The sequence below is a fragment of the Apostichopus japonicus genome, chromosome 13 (genome assembly GCF_037975245.1).
Source record: "Apostichopus japonicus isolate 1M-3 chromosome 13, ASM3797524v1, whole genome shotgun sequence".
NCBI lineage: Eukaryota > Metazoa > Echinodermata > Holothuroidea > Aspidochirotida > Stichopodidae > Apostichopus > Apostichopus japonicus.
This window is the reverse complement of record NC_092573.1, coordinates 9,728,941-9,749,905: the sequence shown is the minus strand read 5'-3', so window position 1 is coordinate 9,749,905 and position 20,965 is coordinate 9,728,941. Positions and strand designations below refer to the sequence as shown.

General features: G+C 38.3%; 3 protein-coding genes across 6 annotated transcripts in view; 1 reads left to right on the top strand and 2 right to left on the bottom strand.

Moving 5' to 3' along the window:
• The window catches only part of LOC139978279 (sodium channel protein 1 brain-like), a 32,156-nt gene extending 30,400 nt beyond the window's left edge, over positions 1-1,756 (bottom strand). Inside the window, exon 1 of the mRNA XM_071988331.1 lies at positions 950-1,756. Within this exon, the coding sequence (XP_071844432.1) occupies positions 950-1,270 (321 nt within the window). The 5' untranslated portion in view covers positions 1,271-1,756. The remainder of the gene's footprint in view (positions 1-949) is intronic.
• Positions 1,757-8,278: 6,522 nt separating this feature from the next.
• On the bottom strand, positions 8,279-15,311 carry LOC139978278 (U6 snRNA-associated Sm-like protein LSm6). Its single transcript, XM_071988330.1, has 4 exons — positions 15,178-15,311; positions 14,396-14,520; positions 12,811-12,924; positions 8,279-10,022 (listed from the first exon to the last, which is right to left on the bottom strand). The coding sequence occupies exons 2-4, from the start codon at positions 14,484-14,486 to the stop codon at positions 9,988-9,990; spliced, it is 240 nt and encodes a 79-aa protein (XP_071844431.1). The 5' UTR covers positions 14,487-14,520; positions 15,178-15,311; the 3' UTR covers positions 8,279-9,987.
• Positions 15,312-15,345: 34 nt separating this feature from the next.
• On the top strand, positions 15,346-20,851 carry LOC139978276 (palmitoyltransferase ZDHHC4-like). Of its 4 annotated transcripts, none has more exons than XM_071988324.1 (6): positions 15,346-15,485; positions 16,159-16,310; positions 17,342-17,427; positions 18,153-18,457; positions 18,917-19,161; positions 20,421-20,851. In XM_071988324.1, the coding sequence occupies exons 2-6, from the start codon at positions 16,185-16,187 to the stop codon at positions 20,694-20,696; spliced, it is 1,038 nt and encodes a 345-aa protein (XP_071844425.1). In that variant the 5' UTR covers positions 15,346-15,485; positions 16,159-16,184; the 3' UTR covers positions 20,697-20,851. The 4 variants fall into 4 exon arrangements, with proteins under 4 accessions (XP_071844425.1, XP_071844428.1, XP_071844426.1 ...); XM_071988327.1 differs by having other exon boundaries at positions 15,350-15,485; positions 16,165-16,310; XM_071988325.1 differs by lacking the exon at positions 15,346-15,485 and adding an exon at positions 15,582-15,673.
• Positions 20,852-20,965: the final 114 nt, after the last annotated feature.

The following is a 20,965-nucleotide window of genomic DNA, read 5'->3' as shown; positions in this document are numbered from 1 at the left end:
TGTAAATAATGTTTTAATCGAATGCGAAAAATTTGACGGAGAGAGAGAGGCGGGGGCGGGGGGGGGGGTGTGGTTTGGCCGGGGTGGGCAAGGAAGTATAGACATGTGGAAGCTGGATGGGGTATCTATGATAGTTGGAATGTTATACTGTATGGTCAAAGGGTAAGGGGTGATTGTAGTTTCATTGCAACAACCATTCCATCGTTTTGATTTCTTGAACATTCCAGGTATAAAATCAGCATTTATAAGTCGGCAAATGTTAATTAATAGCATTAACAGTAGTAATCGAGAAACACTGTCCACTATATTAAATAAGACATAGCAAAAAAAAAAAAAAAAGAATGGCAAAAACAAAACTGCATCTTATTGTCAGTCTTGCCTTTCCAAACACGCATCTATGCTTTAACTTGAATACTTCTTTTTTTTTGGAGACAATTTGACATGTTTGTCTGGCTATCATATATACCAAAAAAATCTTTTGATATATATTTTGTTCTTCATTTGTTGAAATTTTTCATCTATGTGAAACATTTGTTTATTGCAAAATGAAAAGAAAAGAGAAGCCATATCTTTTGTGGCAACAATTATCCTCTTTTCTTTCTTCAACAAACATATAAAAAGGATCACGTTCAATTCTGAAATAATTTTTCCTCGATATTATTTAAAATAAAGTTTCGTATTTTTATAATAAAGCCAATCTAATGAAAATGGCCAAATTGGATCCACCGGTACAATGATGCCACCGGGTCCCCATTTAGAAGTCATCATACCTCCAAGGCTATTAAGAAAATAAAAGTTTAAATTATCCTTTAAACCCATATTTCCCCGGGCCACCTTATGGACGAAATGCCCACGTTCTGTAACCCCCTTCTGACCGGCCCCCTCCCCACCCCTCCACCTCTCTCCTCTCGACAGGTCTGAACATAACACAGAATATATCATGACTTACCCTCTCTGTCTTCCGCGCTCTGTCGATTTCATCGACTGGTTTACCCAAAAGATGTTTCGGAAACGGGCCAAGAACGCTTGGAATAGGTTGTCCTTGCGACATGGATTGATCATATACCAATGCACCTGACTCCACCTCTTCCAAGTCCTCGAGATTGGAGAAGAAACTGATTTTACTGAGAGTTCTTCCATCTTTTAGCTGTTGTTGCCTTTTCTTATTATTAATAAATTTATTCTGTGCAGCTTCTACGGTCTCTTTTGTGACCGGTACATAGTTAGGGTTCTGGTAATTTGGATCTTTCTCTATATAAGCCGGCATCATGCAGTAATTTTCCCACTTGCAACTTTTTTCCGATGGAAATAATCCTTCTCAAGAATGTTTGCAACAACTGAAACAAGCATGATGCTTAGCAGATGGTCCACATGATAAATTAACGGTTGAGTGTTTCCGTAAACATATACCTATCATATATATACATGTGTGTTAACCAAAACTGGTACTTAGTCAAACAGAAGTATTTAAAAGTCTAGAAACCTATAATTTTAAGACAAGACAAGAAAATTGAGTATCAGTTCGGACAAATCATACAATGTCCTTCTCACGACATAACCAAATAGCGGCACTAGAATCCATTTTGTTTATCGATCTGATAAACAAGGCTAAATTCTGGTACACCGTTCGTGAAGTTTAAAAATCATCCATAAATTACAGCAAAACGTTTCAAACGAAGATAAAAACTTATAACCTGATTATTGGATAAACAGTTAACACAATTACACCTATTTCCGATCGAAATATTGATGGTAATATGGTTAAAATTAAAGAATAATCCTGGTAATTTCCTTGATGACGAAAGGAGGCGCAAGCGTAACACTTCAAGCAATAGGTGTGTTGAATTGACTAGCATGGACCTAACAGAAGCCCAAGTCTATTGTTGAGCAAACATGGATTAGTCAACGGAGGGGGTCGGTTTGGGCCTACAGTGTTCATTGTCGCTAAGACGACCGCCTTTGTTCATTTTGATTTTGAGGGTTTGGGCAAAGATGCATCACGGGGAATCTCAAGTGGTTGGTGTGAGGTATTTACCTCGAAAAACGAGGTGGTTGGAAAAGTAAGACTAGAAATATTATTAAGGTATAATTTGAGTTTTATATATATGTATGTATTTTAGATCCTCCTACAAGCAGGAAATCGCGGAGAAGCCTCATTGGCTATCAAAACCGCAAGCTGACCGAAGCCGGAAGTCAGTCTCTTCAGAGCCGGATTTAGACATGTGGAGGCCCGTGGGCAACCTTCAGTGGTGGAGGCCCCCCTCCAGTGATCGCCGTCCTGGGGGAGGTGTGTAAGGGGAGGGGTATTGGATTTTTTCCAATAATTAAGGGTTCTTGGATGCGAAATGGTGCAGTATTTTGTGATTTCTGAAGTAAATTTTGTGATTTCTGAAGAATTTTCATAATAGGCCTGTTTGCCTGCAAAATTCTCAGTACAAGTAAAAAGGTTGCTACAACCTCTCTCACTCTCAGTACGAACGAGCAATCATGATCAATCATATAAACATGGATATAATACTTACAGTACGTATATTTACAGACCAGGCAGTTTTCGAGACTTGACCCTTGCAAAATCTTGGATTATAAGGGGATGTGGAGCATTTTCTTTCATAATCCGACGTCAAAAATGACTAAAGTTATCTAGAAATTGGGTTCTGGAGAAAGGGGGTGTTGTCCCATTTCCAAGAATTTGATCGGCCTGCATATGCTAATTATCCCGGAAAACCGAAAAAACTCACACCCGGGCCTAAACTTGCTTTTAGCTTGACTGGACTAACATGATTCATGACGAACATGTGCCAATTGCCAACTGCCCAGACGCGCACGGGCCTGTGTATGTGTGTGTAGAGGGGGTGAGAAGACAGTTGTTTCATCATTGCACATGAAAAGAATCAATTAGCAATACCTGTCTGAAACCTAGCGGGAGGTGATGACAGGCGCACTGTCAGGGTGTACTGAAATGTTTCAACCAAAACCATTAACCTAGTTCTAAAGAAAATAGACGTTGAGACTGATGACTTTGGATATTAGGCCAATCATGTTTGTCTGCCGACGTGTGATTTGCAATAACGGGAAAACAACCACTTAGCTGTTTCTACCATTCACAAAGAGATACAATTAAAATTGAATATGACTTCAAGCGTATGCGTGGCGTAAGCCGCGCGCAATATGATTTTGATTGATGATATTTGTCAGCCTACATTTAATTTTTTTTCTTCAAATTTCCCCTGATATATATATTTTTTCATGAAGTATGTGGAGGCCCCTTGTTGTGGAGGCCCGTGGGCAGCTGCCCACGTTGCCCATTGGTAAATCCGGCCCTGAGTCTCTTACATTCATATTTAACGTCCATGATAATGAATTGTGAACAACTGTGTAACTGGACGACATACATTAATCTTAGAGTGACTCGAACCGGGGACCTCATGATTGGAAGGCACCGGCGTTAACCACTGAGTTAACACTCCACAAGTGTGAATAACAATGTAGTGAAAAGAGAGGGGAAGTAGCCTAGCCCTATTTTGAATATAGTCTATGAATAAAAGGGTGTGAAGACTTGCTGAAAAAGAAACGTCTAATGCCGGTAATTTGACCTAGTTTCGAATGAGGTGTAACAGAAGTTTTAAACACCACCATCGATCCAAGAAAATACACACACAGCTTGCTACCGTCGGCAATTAGACAACAGTGTACTGTCAGTACATACAGCTGCGGTCAATACCCACAGCACAGTATACAAACGATACAGCGACGGACATCTCGGGTCCAGCTAAAGATAACATTTAAGGTATCACGTTTCATTACGGTCTGCATTTTGTAGCGACACGAACAAAACGTCACTTGCAAGCAACAGAAAGTTAACTTTTTCAGATGGCCACACGCGGTTTGGGGTGAGTCTTCAATGCCTTTAAGAACTATTACAAGTTTGTAAGAGACTTATACGTCGTTCTATTATATTCAGTGAGGACCATACTGAAGACCAAGCCCATGGGGCACCAACAAGTTGAAGAGGAGCACAACACCCGTGTTCTGTAACTTTGCTTCAATCTATGTATACATTATGGTTAAATTTGTTCTCAGTGAATCCTTAAAAGGGCTGTGTCTTCAGTTCGCATAAACATAAAATTACCGTATACCAAGTTTCTATTCTCTTCTCATGCAGTGATAGGAGTCACGATAATAGGCGTGTATCATGTGGTGTTATCATATATGCTATATGACAAAGTTATTAATGACTTATTTCTTTAAAGTAGCATTCACATGGTTGACAATAATTGATCAGAAACAGAACAAACATATTAAAGCGCCGTATATATAAGCTTTCTTTTTATTTGGTGGTGTAACTCTCCCAGCTGCCAGCCCCCCTCCCTCCCCCCCTTCATAGCCCCTTTCACGGCATGTTGTTTTCTTTGTGAAATTTTAAACATTCGAATGTACAAAGTAGGGACATGTTTTTCAATACTGTACTTTGTCCCGCCGCTTTCAAAACACTTGTATTATCAGGATAAGTAGTATGAGTATATGTTTCTATCATATAAATGTTAGGAACTGTTTGTACTGTCAGTACGAATGCTTTGAAGCGTGATATGGGAAGACAGTACAGAGTGGTATTACCACTTGGAAACTGTCTCATTTGGCTGTTCGAATGGCACTGGTCATGTTTATTCATGTTGCCTGCGTAGCCCCGCACTCTGTGCTTATATTATACAAGATTCGCAACAGGACGATTGAAGGAAATAAAGTACACAACGCAGTGTATTATTGCACGCTATGAAGATACATATATGATGTAATCTGCCTATATCCCCCTACATCACTTGTACCTTTGCTCTACCGATATTCCCACTGTTGCTCTCATCTGCTTCTAACCCCCTCTTTCCCATCCTCTCAGATCCTTCAGATCCCGAGTGATGGCGAAGATGGTACGTAACGAGATGTTGTGAATGATAAACAGTTGTATCACCAGAACATCAAACAATGATCAATAACAACAGGGTTGTCCTTTGGGCGCGAAACTTGTTACTTTACAATGGGTGTACAATTAGGCTGGTAAATTTAAATAAGAGATTAGCCCAGCAGAATCACTTCAGGAAAGAATGTTCAGCTTCAGTCAGACACTATGTGTATAGATGGATATAAACCTACATGTGAAGGGAAACATGTAAACTAAAGCATTATATTCCCGGTAGACTATAACTTATAGTTAGAATTTATTTGACGGTTTAATTCAGAAGGCATGCACGAAGTTAGGAACGAAGTTAGAAAACAGTTCATCCCAAATGTCGTTGGCTTTTTAAGTTTCTTACAACATTTTTATCGCATGTTTTACTTTATATAGAGTGTAATAGCATATCTAATTCGATGTTTCGGTCAAAAAGTGTAATAAATAGATCGGAGAATGTGTGTGGAGAAGATGTTTAGGAGATTTTGTTTCATTCGATTTGGAGCAAATCCTTTAACTTCCGCTTAAGTTTTCAGAAGTAGGAATATTATAATGAAAAAAAAAATTCTTTTGATATGCAACTGCATAGCCACAGTATAAAATTGGTATGTTTTGTTACATAATCAGTTTTGTCATGGTGAGTGCAAATCATGTTTTGTAGACGTCGTTGCAAGCATTTAACTCAGCATTTAGACAGTTTGACAATATCTTTCCCAGATGATCCGAGGGTCACTTGACAAGTCAACAATCTAATTAATACGTAACTTTGAATTACTTTCAAATTAAAGGATAAATTAGCAACTGAACATTCTGACCAATTTTGTCAAAATTTTTACGTAAGTGTGACTTGGCAATTCAACAGATGATCACATCTTTGACGAGTTGCTCAGATAAGTGTAAGACAGGAGGCTTGACTATTTCACATATTTGCCAAGAAATACAAGTTTTATTTTATTTTAAAATCATGGATCGGCCTCGAGTGCACGACTTAACTAGCATTATAACAAGAAAACTTGGCAGAGAAATCCAAAGTAGCAAACCAGAAAGATACGACACGAGGGAAAGTCGTAAAACTTACTATAAAAAATATGGTAAAAAAAGAAGAAGAATTGAACCGAACTTTCGTCGAGTGTCTCCCACACTCTCCCCCACGACTCAAGTATTTCCTATATTGTATTTCTATAATGGAGATATGAATGATATGAAGGCTGTTTAAACACTGTGATTCATGATGGTCGATCCATTCTTGTGACTCTATTACAATCTTGAACTCGGATGCAAAATGCTAGTAGACTTCTGCGACAAACGATTTCATTAGCGGGACCGACTACACCTTTGTCATTCACCGTCCTAACCCGTCCCGCCAGCGTATATTTTTCCAGGACGAACGTTGGCATCGGCCAATCAAATCCCTGGATTCCAAACATGTGACACTTTTTCAAAAACACATGTTCTGAATCCTTTTTCCTAGTTTTGACCCCACATTATGAACGACAATCCTTCATTTTTTAGGAACTGGATCCCTAACCCACTTTCTAAACCCTAACTCTGATTTCAACGAATTTGTAAATTCCTGAAAAACCTGAAACCCTTATCCGTCCTGGGAATAAGAATTAGGCGTCCCGCCACCCCTTCCAAGAGTCATATGTACAAACGTCACCGTTGTATGATGAAATTCGGGATCACGAGGGTTCGAAGCTATTTATCACGTCGATACAAAGATTGGTCCCTTACTTTGGTTGTAACGGTGAACCGTTCCATCGCTACATCAGCTCATTTACACAAGAGAGACAGAGAAAGATTGTTATGTAGGATTGAAGGCGATCGATACAAACAGGCTATAACAGGAGCTCAAAAGTATTAGCTTAAGATGTCTGCTAAAGGCCTACGGAGAATTTCTGAGATGTATCGATTTTTACTTTTTGAGCCACTAGACTTATTCATTTACAAGAATACAGCTAACCTCCCGTGAGCTGGCCAGCTTTTGAATAGAACAAGGTCGAATGTAGAACCAAGCAGAGAATAGAACCGACCTTTACCACCAGGACCTTCAGAGTTGTCAAACTGAATGTAATGCCCTCATTTGCTTAAAATAAAGTTGATTGAAATGGAGGGGGGGGGGGGAGGGTGGGCCTTCTCTGATTTTTTTTTTATCTTCCGACCATCTCCGAACCGACTGACCCTTGGCAGAAGGGTGGCGCCATTGCATTTTTGTAATTTTCCTATATAGAGACGGTCTGAGAAAGTGTTTGTAGTTAAGGGCGGAGGCGGCGAGAGTCAAGTAGGGCGCCAGGACAATAATGCTACCAGGCGACTCTTTTCGAGGTCTTCATAAATTCATGCTGCATTCATGGGCGTATGAGACACCATTCTTAATACTATATTATCATAGGCCTCCTAATTGACCTCGTCCTAGTTACCTGTGGCGGAGCGTCCATACAGTCAGGGGGGGGGGGGGCGAATGCCCCCCCTGACGGCAAGGGCGGCGGAACCGGGGGGGCACGTGCCCCCCCACTTTTCCTCAGATTAAAATGTGCCCTTTTTCTACATAAAATTTCTAAATAAAAAAGCGAAACCCAAAGCGAAAGCCACGTCGAATGAAATATTTCGGGAAGTTTTGTTTACTACCACAATCGTAGGAGCCCAATTTGATTTGGGGGGCTGTAACGACTTGCCCGAAAAATATTACCAAAATTTTTTCCTTGTTTCCCAATTTGCACATTAGATACTGCAGTGCTAGTATGCATTGTTTCCTTGGGGGGGGGGGGGGCTGCGTTGATGGAGTGATGTGTATACGCAAATAAGATAATACAATAAGAGTTAAAAGGGTACTAAATATCAGTCCAATCGAATTTCTGCAAAGTGCCCTTCGACGTTGGTGCCCCCCCCCCCCCCCCAGATTCAAAGTGCTTCCGCCGCCCTTGCCTGACGGACTCAAATGGACTGCTGACGCTCTTTCCAGCTTTTTACCACTTTTTACTTATTCGCGATTATTTACTTTTCTATTGCGCTCTTATCTACCTATTGACATTTGTCACATTTTGTTGTCGATGACCCCTATTTATTCTTCGTTTATCGGCAAATAAGCGAGGCCAGGAAAGGGTCATTTCCGGCGATCTAGGAAGTATCTTTACTCAAAACATTTCTGTACGCTTCGCGCTTACCTGTGGTGGCGCTCCGCTTAGATAGTGTCGAAAGCGACCCTACAGACCATTCTCGCCCCCCTTGACCAATACCCCTAGCTCCGCCACTGCTAGGTACCCTCGGGAATATATTCCTGTGCCCTACGTCCTATTAGCCTGGAAAAGATACTAATAGAAAAATCTTAATAATAGCTCATTTACTTCTCAAATGTATTTTTCCTTTCTTGTTTCTTAATCAAGAGTTTTCCAGATAATAGAAAGATTAAACTATTAGAAGACTTTCTATAGTTGATGTAGTCTGTTAAATAACTGGGGGAGGGGGTATTGCTGTAACATAATTAGCATATTTTTGAAATACCACTGACTTTGCTAACACACATACCATGATAAATACTCAATCTTTGTACCAGAGCTATGTATGCAGCTCTGAAGGCATATATTTTTCACTTTCTCAAAGTACAAGGAAACAAATTCTTTCAGACAACACGTGGGATGTCGCCACTTATTGTTTGAACACAATACACATTTGTAATTAATATGAAGGTTTATTACTGCTGCAAATCTTTCTGACTTCATGCATGTAGTAATTGATCATTAACACTTTTTTTTTCAGTTTTCATCAAGCGTACTACTACTATATTCATGACACACACACACACCAAATGATGATCAGACAAATTTGCAATGTTCCTTGCATTTTTGTTTGTTTTCTTAAATGCCTTGACAGTTTTGATTGGTACAGCTAGGGTTCAAATGAATGTAATGCAACAAACAAAGATTAACTACAATATTATACACTATATACAGAAAAGGCAACCCTTCCCCCCACACTTACCACCCACTCATGTCTAAAAGTAAAAAAAAACAATGAAGAAAGAAAATGAAAAGGAACTATAAAAAGTCAGGCAGCATTGGCATATCAAGATTCCTGGGTGTTTGAACTGCCTGATTACTCTAAGACGTAGAGAGGGAGAAGGAGGAGGGGGAGGTGAGGGCATGGGGGTAACTCAGAAAATTAATTAGGGTAATAATTCCATGCTTTAAGAGTGGTGGTCAAATGCTTGTTGACTTTTGAGCATGAGCGAACAGCGTTTTTTTCCAAATACACAATGGAAGACTGACACGGGGCCACCTTAAAGGACGACTCTAGTCAGAAATTAAGTCTTCATATGTCAAGATTTCACTGCTAGTATTGTCTCTATAGCTGTTCCAGTTTTCAAGATATTCAGCTTTAAAAATGATCCCCAATCTTTGGAAAGCTCCTTCAATGCTCAAATGACCACAATGTCGGCTGCTTTGTGCAGACCTACATTTTAACTCTAAACCATTTTTATTTTAAATAAATTCTAAATAACTTGATCCAAATATGTTCATTTAACATTGTGTAAACAAAAGAGCAGCCTTGGAAGATACTCCACACCATTTGTCCTTTACCAATTAGGATTGCATTGTAAGCATGTTATATTGTTTGGGCCATGAAAGTTGTATGTTTTCCGTTTATGTCTAAGGAACTGACCTAATGGTTTTCCATGTTAGACTAAGTAGTCCAGCCACTTTAATCGATAAGCCTAAGATGGTCTCAAAATAAAATTTGAAACGAGGAACAGAGTTTGTAGTAGTGCAACGTATCCAAATTAATTGTTCGTGAGAAATGCTATTAAAACCCTCATAAATTTACATAAATTTACAAATGGTTAAGTTTTGCCCCATCTCCAGTACTGTCAAGCTGTAGACTAGAAACATTCTCTGGTTTAAATGATTTTATCTCTATGTACCAAGATTTTTGAAGTAAGAAACTGTCTCAGTTCTATAAGAAGCCTGGTCCTTCTCCTTTCGGTCTTCTAACATCATCCGTAGCTTCTCTGTTCACCGTTTTCTGCTCGACTTAATTTCATCGGTTGCTTAATAACTTCGCTTCTGTGTACTGATGTATAAAACTGGAGGAGACATAGAGAGAAAGAGAAAGAGGGGCTTAATACTTGAAAAATACTGAATAGTATATTGGTAGGAGACATAGTTGAGGAGTGTTAGCTCAGTGGTTAACGCCGGTGCCTTTCAATCATAAGGTACCGAGTTTGAGTCTCTCCAAGTTTAATGTATGTCGTCCAGTCACAGAGTAGTTGACAATTGACAATTCATAATCATGGACGTTAAATATGAATCTAAGAGACTGATTTCAATCAGTTTGCGGCTTTGATAAGCCAATGATGGCTTCTTCGCGAGTTCCTGCTTGCAGGAGGATCTTAAATACATACATACATACATACATACACACATACACGCATACATACACCCATACATACATACAAAGATATTAGTTACAATAGCAAAACTGGCAGTTTGTAATGGCAACTAATACTGAGTTAGTAGATAAGCAACTGGAGGTGAACATTACAGACAATATTGAATATTTCTTCACATATAAAACTTCACTGTTCGTTTTTTTCCCCTAAAGCGTCATACGGTAACCAAGGTTCACGTTTAACACCTTGGTGAAATTAAAAAATTTCTTAGTTCCCCTTTGTGCTTTCTTTAATATTTACATGGTGACAGTTAGCAAACTTGTTACTGCACCATATATTAGGTAATGTTAAAAACCTAATTATTTTAGCAAAAACAATTAAGAGTACTTAGTAAACAACGTAATTGGTAATGAGAGACATTACAAACTCAGGCACTAGTGGTTATAAGATGTCATTTATTTGACTTTCTTTTCTAGGATATATGAAGGAACACTAAAAAAACATGACATCTACTAAATGGGAGCCACTATCCTATTTATCTCTTTACAGAAGTTGTTCATAATGACTGTATCTTTGACGTTACTAAGTGAAATTGGTTAGGCTCAAGGGCGGCGGAACCGGGGGGGCACAGGGGGCACGTGCCCCCCCACTTTTCCTCAGATTAAAAATGTGCCCTTTTTCTACATAAAAATTTCTAAATAAAAAAAGAGTTTACAAAGCGAAACCCACGTCGAATCAAATATTTCGGGAAGTTTTAAATGTTTAATACCACAGGCGTAGGAGCCCAATTTGATTTGGGGGGGGGGGGGCTGTAACGACTTGCCCGAAAAATATTACCAAAATTTTTCGCGCGCTACGCGCGCATTCAACATCTTAATGTGCATATCATATAGGCATGCGTTGGTTATTACATCGCATGCCAATAACATACAATCATTTGCCGTGTTACAACCTTTCCAAATTGGTTATAATTATTGGGAAAGTCGTTACAATAATAATGATCATAATAATATCAGTTTAACCATTGAAAAACACATAGAAAATTACTTTTCTTTCAGTATTTGGACATATTTCATTTGCTTTCATGCATGTATCGATCGCGTGTGCAGGGACTTGGACTTTATAATGATTTCACCTCATTTTGTCTTTTTCCTTGTTTCCCAATTTGCACATTAGATACTGCAGTGCTAGTATGCATTGTTTCCTTGAAGGGGGGGGGGGTGGCGTTGATGGAGTGATGTGTATACGCAAATAAGATAATACAATAAGAGTTATGAAGGGTACTAAATATCAGGCTGCATCAGTCCAATCGAATTTCTGCAAAGTGCCCTTCGACGTTGGTGCCCCCCCAGATTAAAAGTGCTTCCGCCGCCCTTGGTTAGGCTTGTGCGTACTTTAATAAAAGCAGTATAAACCTTTTACCTGTGTGATAGAATGGAAGCAAGTTTTCTACGATACTTTGGTCATTGCAAATCTGCACAGTATTTCAGAGATAATTTCTGATCAACCATGAGACAACAATCGGGAGTTTGATACCATAACAAGACAGTTTCATAGCTACAAGATACTAAAACCAGATTCATACCATAAACCATTATACTCTGCCATTATTCTCACTGTGATGAACTTACAACTATGCATTGTTAATAATGTTAATATAATTACATAATTAATACTCACCATTACTGACCTTTTGATGAACTTAATTAACCATACTGTTAATATTAAATTAACAGTATGGTTATAAGTTATATTACACAATACTTGCCAGTATTGCCTCTGATGAATGCATCACCATACTGTTAATATTACACAATACTCACCATTATTGCCTCTGATGAATGCATCACCATACTGTTAATATTACACAATACTCACCATTATTGCCTCTGATGAATGCATCACCATACTGTTAATGTTACACAATACTCACTGTTATTGCCTCTGATGAATGCATCACCACACTGTTAATATTACACAATACTCACCATTATTGCCTCTGATGAACGCATCACCATACTGTTAATGTTACACAAACTCACCATTATTGCCTCTGATGAATGTATCGCCATACTGTTAATATTACACAATACTCACCAGTATTGCCTCTGATGAATGCATCACCATACTGTTAATATTACACAATACTCACCAGTATTGCCTCTGATGAATGCATCACAATACTGTTAATATTACACAATACTCACCAGTATTGCCTCTGATGAATGCATCACCATACTGTTAATATTACACAATACTCACCATTATTGCCTCTGATGAATGCATCACCATACTGTTAATATTACACAATACTCACCATTATTGCCTCTGATGAATGCATCACCATACTGTTAATATTACACAATACTCACCATTATTGCCTCTGATGAATGCATCACCATACTGTTAATATTACACAATACTCACCATTATTGCCTCTGATGAATGCATCACCATACTGTTAATATTACACAATACTCACCATTATTGCCTCTGATGAATGCATCGCCATACTTATTCTTCAGCTGTCCGTTCACATACTCTTCTGTCTGTTCCAGAGCAATATTCATGTAGCCATCTAGACAAGCAAGAACACCTAATGAAAAACAGGAACAGGCTGGTTAATGACATTACTGAAGGAAGAATAAGCAATACAGTATATACAATCACACTGATCACTCAAACAACTGGATCAGTTCTCAATTGTTCGTTTACTTGTATGATAATGACGATCTTTGGATATACCTTGCCCTGCCGTTTTCTGGATTGCATCGACTGGAGCTGGCAAGCTACAGTATCATTGGTTATACGGTAAATTTAAAGGGTAGTTTGTCTTCCGACAAAAGTTACATAGTATCAGTTGGTATAGCATAAGTTACTGATTACAATTCTGTTCTTACAAGTCTTCTTACAAGTCTTCTTACAAGTCTTCTGTTCTTACAAGTCAAAATCTTTTTTTTATGCTTAAGTGAAACAAAATCATGTTCTGATGGCATGCAGCTACTGCAAATTCATAGATATCTAGGGGTAAAAGCACATTAGGTAACATACTGACCGACAATCTCAACTTAATCAGGTGAGGTGATAAAAAAGGAAAGAAAAATGAAGCAGCATTGAGGTTACTGACTGGGGGAAGACCTCCACACAAGAGGCCTGACATTTGGTATTGAAGGTTCAAACTCTGGTTAGTAGAATAACCCAAGTTAGCACACACACCTACTGTACCATATTCTACTTGCTGTACATTGTAACCTCTCCCAGTGCTTAGTGGCAATTTGCTTTAACTATCACAATGCATCTAGTTCCTCCATAAAGTTTAGCAAAGAATGTGCGAGTTATTGATGGGAAACCCAAACTTGAATATTCTTACACTATCCATTGACCACTGCACTTTCCTGCTGCTCAGAGTTACGGTTTTGTTTATTCCATGCAAGTCAACTATGACATCCAGGTACTATCCATAGTTTTCCACACTATATGTACTGTATATATTTTATGTATGTATTTTAGATTCTCCTGCAACCAGGAACTTGCATGAAGCCTCATTGGCTTATCAAGGTCGCAAGCCGACCGAAGTCAGTCTCTTACATTCATAAATCAGTCTCTTACATCCATGATTATGAATTGTCAACAGTCAACCACTCTGTAACTGGAAGACATGTATACTATTAAAGCCTAAAATGTCATATTTTAGCCACTTGCCAAAAAAGAGCAAGCACTTAAAAAATATACTGGCTCAAAAGTTCTCACTTGCATTTTTCCTGAATAACAACACACATCATGTTACTGTACAAACCTATGCCCGATACTATTTGCTGATAATAAACATTAATATGGGCTTCATCATTCCCTCAGGTTACTGTAGAATTGGAAATCATAATAATTCTTTGACTGATGATTGTCAACCAACTGATCATGTGTTAACGTTCTTAATCTCTTCTGACAGTAAAATGTAGACCTGTGTCTTTTATTCTACTTGTGAACGGTTATATCCACTTGCATTTAGCCAGTAAATAACCCTAACTTTGAGGCCTGCTTATGTGTAGTCTTCAGACGTGTATACTCACCTCTATAATCAACACCCGAGTTCAGTTTGACCACAACTGGGCGACCAATGATTTGTTTAAGAAAGTCACTAGGCGTCTGTTTTCTGCTCATGGTGGTTTCTGTAGTAGTCTTTTATTGAAATGGACTGGATTTCACAGAAGAAAAAAGATGGTAGATGAAATCATGAGCAGACCTAATAGTAAATAAACTCCGACACAGAGCAGGTTTCCTCTGATGAGATGACAAGTTAGTAACATATAACCATGTGCAAGATGACTTAATTGCCAGAAAGTGGGCTTAAGACAAGGAAGTTTGGGCCTGATTAACCATGCATGATTCATAACATACTATTATAGCCTAGGGCTATGCTAATATTCTTTCAAACAAAAATGTTCAAAGTGCAACTGCAAGGTCTTCTTCTGAAGATTAGGGGGCACCAGGTTCTAAATCCTGTGTTGTCTCTATTGTAAATACATTTCTTTCAGATTCGCTGGGATGTTGACCAAAAAGGGACTCACTACTTCGTAGAACTAGTTGTAGTGGAATCCGTGAAAATGATATTGAAAACATTAACACTAACTTAGGCCATGTTACTAGCCTAGTGTACACTATAGGCTTAGCCTTGCTTAGGCTAGTATACTGTAGATTACCTGTCAGTGTTAGGCTCGTTGTAGGGTAGTCAAAATTTTCTTTTCAAATGTAAGAAGTTACGACATTATAGAATACAGATCTTACGTGAAAGACTTAAGGGTATAATAGGTTCTTAGTGGCTTTTATCGGATGAAAGGAAAACGATACGGACCTTTTCTCCTTTTTTTTAAATGTAGTTTACTTCTGCGGGAGCGTAGTTCTAACTTACCAATTTAAACGCGAGTATGGCAACGAGGTCGCACATAACTTTATATGTTCACTTACGATGTTAGGCACGTGAACCTTATGCAGCATTTGGAGCCAACAAGAGTCAAGACATGGATATTCTAGTCACACGTTCGCCGATTATAATTAAGCTATAGATTTGCTGATCCTACCAGGAGATATTATACGGCAAGATGAAGATGTAGAGATTAACAGCAGTCACCAGCCGAAATTTATGTTTACACATGTTGCAAGGTAATTTCCCACACATAATATTTATACGGTAGCCTTTCTGCGAGATGTAGGTTATAATATAATTGGAACCCTTTTAGCGAAATGCGGGTTAAACCTAGAAACCTGTTATTGAATAATTACTGGACCTCAATAGTGGCAAATACCGACAATATTCCTTTGTTTACGTTCCTCTTATAAGTCTTAGGAAGGTAACACTTTTTAAGACTAGCCTAGGCTGAGTGTTCAGTAGGCGTAGTATGGGCTTTCTTCGCCGGATAGTTGTCTAAATTACAACTTGTCTCGCCTAGGGATTGAATAGTGAATGTTGTAACATGTTGTTGACGTTGGCTGGCCCATTCTTGCACTCTCCTTAGTGAGGACAACTTGGCTGATGTTCAGTAGGCCAAGCCTATACAATATTGTAACTTTCACATTTGTCGTAAAACACAAAAGTAGAGGAGTAACAACAGGAAAAGGTGTTTGCCTAATTTTCCAGTTGGTGATATAAATATGGACTAGGCCTAGTGCTGTATTCCTGATGGGATAATCTTCAGCTTAAATCTGGTAAGAATAATTTATTTCTTTTCGAACTTTTTGTAAGACAAATAAGACAATATGATTCTTATCCAGCTGCTGTGAGGGACTGACAATAGCAAAAGAGCCTCTCTTCTTTTTTCTCTTTAAATCTTCCAAGAAATAGCAGAATAGGGAAGAGGAGCAATGGATTTCCTGTCTCTGATGATCATCTATTCCATCTGCTTCTTTCTCAGTACAATAATTTGCTTGGTTGGATCCAAGGATTCCGATATAAGAATAATTCGATGGATGTTTATTTATGGAGAGAAGGTGAGGTTCTTACATACTGTATTTATCAGGACTCTTTTAAACTTTCAAGATAATTTTTTCAACTGTGGCCCTTGCCTGTTTCAAACAAACATATTAAACTGCTGTAAGTATATGTAATATTACATCTATGTAACAGCTAGGAAGCTACCAGGATATCGTTTCAATGCACAGTTTATTGCAATAATATAGCAAAATATATGGCTGGAATTAAAACCTTGCACTATGCTGTAGACCACACATACAATAGTACAGGGAAGTGACAAGGAAGTGACAAGTGCATGTAAGTAACCTGATGTATGAGGAAAGACTTCAAGATCCCCAGTTAGTTCGAGTCACCCCAAGATTAATGTACAGTATGTCGTCCAGTTACAGAGTTGTTAACAATTGACAATTCATAATCATGGATGTTAAATTTGAATCTAAGAGACTGACTTTGGTCAGCTTGCATCTTTGATAAGCCAATGAGGCTTCTTCGCAAGTTCCTGATTACAGGAGGATCTAAAATACATGCATACATACATATCTGTTAACCATACTCTTGAGAAAGTTTTGACCATCCAAAATATTCTCAGACATTGAGAAGTGTTTCGATTGGTCATGTCCTATACACTGCTTTGTGAAGGTGACAGTGCTATGCTTGTGTAAGCTTGAATGTGAGTGACCACTAATTGGCCTCGCTGGTTTCTGAATTTTACATTTAGTAATGAAGAATAATCCCATATCTCGTATACTAGAACCTCTCAGTAGGCAGCCTACTGGGCCCTCAAATCCATATCTGTCCCAGAAAATAGATGGACACACAATCTTTCTCTAATAGGGTACTGTATATGGGCCCTTAATACCAGCTTACCCTGCACAATGCTCAATCTAAAAGTATAATAAGATTTTGGTAACTCTCTCTGTCTCTTCACATGCTCCAGTCAATGTTTCTGTCTAGCTCGTGTAGAAAATTAATTGAGAACGCCAGATGTACAGTATAGTAGTAATATACCAGTATTGAGACATTTCATTGGTTTCTTTTTACATTCCAGGCTTCATCCTTTCTATGGAGCTCACTTATTCCAAGATTTGTTCGGCAGTGGCTGGACAGTGTTACAGATCGCCTACTGTATCGGAGGTACTGTACATACTTATTGCGTGAATAACCTTTTGTAGTATGATCCGATGAATCATACAGCTCATATATATATGACAATGTTCCAAGAAGAATAAGAACTCAAGAACCACAAATTTTTCATTTTCTCCTTGGAATTTTATTTTTCTGTGAAGTTGCAGTGATTACCATTTGTTAGCTAGACTGCAACAGTATGTGTGTGTGTGTGTATATGTGTGTGTGTGCATGCATGCATGTATGAACCGCAAGAGTATGTATGTGTGTATATGTATATGCGTGCAATATGCATGTACTATGTCTCATCGGATTAAATTACAAAATTGTTGACATTTACTAATACTGATTCTGTACAGATGTTAACTAGACTGTTGGAAGGTGATAATCTCTTTAACCATGAGACATGTTACTGGGGGTTTCTGTTAAGTTTTTAGTTATTATCATTATTCGTTAGCTGGACAACTACACTGCAGGCTTTTCTCAGTACAATATTATAATAGTATAAGTACAGTATATCCCATTCCATCATAGCCTAATTTCAATTTTTTTCGATATTTGATGATTCAGTGAATATATAGACTAGACTGCTGGTAAGCTCTTTGACCAGGGGATTTTTGTTTATAAGTTGTGTTTGTTACTGAAAAATTCCAAAATTTTGGACGTTTACTAATATTGAAACTTCACAGTTCAAGCTAATTGCCTTCATCGCCTCTCTTCTTGCCCCATCGCAGGAATCCAGCCTTTCAAGTTATTTATGTCGTTCTATGGTTGACGGTATTTGTGCAATTTTCTTTGGAGACTGACTGGTTGCTAAGGAAGTATAGAATTGCCTCAAATCTCAGCACCGTGGCATATGCTGGTTTCTTTGGCAATCTTGTGCTCTTTCTGTGCTGTTCATGGACTAACCCTGGAATAATAACAAAGTCAGGCTATAGAAAGTTAATCGTAGAATATGACTATGATAACCAGATGTTTAAAAAAGACTCCAGATGCAAGTCTTGTGAAGTATTGAAACCAGCTCGATCGAAACATTGTGGTGAGCAAACGTTTATAAGAGGTTTTTAGTTAAGTTGCAATAAATTTGGAAAATAATTGCCAGGTTTGTTTAGATTATTTTGATCATTTCCTGACCAGTATAACTATGGAAGCACTGCAGATGTAAAGGAAGAAAAAAGCCAAAACTGTCAAACCTACTAAAATTCTAAATTCGCTACAAGAACCCTTAAGTTTTTAAAGGCAAACCCCAAGTCCTTGATGTTGAATGAAAAAATTGAAATTTTCACATCTTGGATTATGCAATAATATATGTAGATGTAATTTTTATAGCACATTTATACAAAGAAGATTTATTTTCTGATCTAACCCTCTCTCCTTTCGACCATTCCCCACCCCATACCCCTTTTCCAAAGTTCACGTTTTAAGTTGAGAGTTGAAGTATACCTCTTAATGGTTTTCTATTTTCATAAAATGATTTAATACTTTTGACATCCTCCAGCAATATGCGACCATTGCGTCCATCGATTTGATCACCATTGTACCTGGATTAATAATTGCGTCGGAGCGAGAAACGTTCGTCACTTCCTCCTGTTCCTGTTGAGCATTACTCTGCAGTGTGCTCTCGTTGCTGCCCTCTCTACGATGGCCATGTGGAAGCTGGCTGATGTCACAGGTCTCCTCGATGCTCAGTATCTCGATGCAAACCAGGTCAAGAGGCCAGTGACCATCTTCATCATCGTTCAGGTACTTGTAATTTAGTCTCGCCGGTGTCCCCCCCCCCCCCCCCATCTCAATGATTCAATGAAGATAACTTCTCAGAGGCCTTTTCTTTTTTACACTAAATCCCACTTCAAAAGCATTGTGTTATAGCCCCATTGATAACCAACAATATTTGTACTACAGATTTGATTTTAATATAATGGGTTGAAACTTGGCCTGTGTTGAATTATGTTCTTGTAACAGGGTTTGAATTAAGGGTTGATAGGAGCAATGCAATATTTTGTAGGATGGAATCATCTTGGAGTTTTATTGATATAGCAGGGCAACTAAGCATTTTTTTCAATTTCAAAACAAGTTAACTTCCAAAATTTGAAAGGGCATTGATCAAGGCATTTTGTTGTTGTTCCAAAGTGAGCAAAAGCAACTTCACAACAAGACAGCAAGGCTCAGGAGACTATCATTTTATTCTTCCACACCTTTTGAATAAGCATATTCTCATATGTTCGAAAAATTAGTCAAATTTTCAAAACCTTCATAACGATCATATCGATCATAACGATCATTACGTTGACATCTACGGCAACTTGATGTCAGGAGCACAGGACAGTTTGTTGCCGTTGGTAACGTGTGATTTCTTTTAAGGGACAGTATAGTATGTACAGCAAGTGATAGGGCCACTGTTGGAAGCTATGAGCTCCAAGCTATACATGTTCTATCTGGATTGAATGTGAAATGATCCATATCATTGCAATATATCATTGCAAGTTTGCGGATTGGTTCAGGAATAGGACGGCGGGGGGAAGAGCTTCCTCGTTATTTGGAAAGTTGGGTGGGTAGGGGCATGCCCTCCCCGACCCCCCCCCCCACAACCCCTGGTTTCAAACTATAGATGTACTCAATGCTGTATTAGCAAAACAAGTTTCAGTCAATCAAATGGTTCATATACTTTATAATACTTGTAGTATTCACCCTATTAGTAATGAAGGTGGGTGCTAATTAAATATACACAGGAATGTCTCAGCCTGAACAGCTTCACTTTAGAATAAAAATGATCTCGTTTCAGGGAAGCGTATTTATTCTTTTAAACACCTACGTACAAGCCATGCCAATTCATTTTCGTACAATTTAAAAACCACATATTATTTTCAGAAAAGGGGTGAGGGGTGGGCCGGCTAGCCCCTGGTGATGGCTGATAAGAATTTCAATGTTGTTACCTCAAAACGTGAAAAGAGCTGAAATTTATGCTGATTTAAATTTTGCAAATTTTTCTTTCATGATTTCAGCATTTATTTATGCAGAGACCATTTATAATATTCATCACAGCGTCGCTATGGTTACTGGTAATATTGACAGGCGCATTCACTTCCTACCACATCTTCTTGGCCTGTACCAATCAGACAACAAACGAAAGATACAAACTAGCGGAGATGAAGAAAGAAAACCGTAAGCTAAATATGAAACTTGGCAAAAAAGATGATAAACTGAAAACAAGAGAGATTGTTAGGTTCTATAATGCTGGACTATGGAGGAACTTGAAGGAAGTTTTTCTTGTGAGGTAACAAGAAATAATCGTTAGAATGCTGTGTGACAAAAAGGTTAAAATTAAACCATTGCCTTGTATCGTATGTGATCATAAATATGTTTGTGTATGTGTCTGTGTGTAGATTGTAATCTGTGCGTCTGTGTGTGTTCTAGATACGTCAAATGATCACAATTCTAAGTGAAACACCTTGTGATGACTAATTAGAATATCTAATGAAGGTACTTGTTTGTATTTGCATCTTAACTGTGTTCCAATTTATCAGATGTTTTGACAGCATAATACATA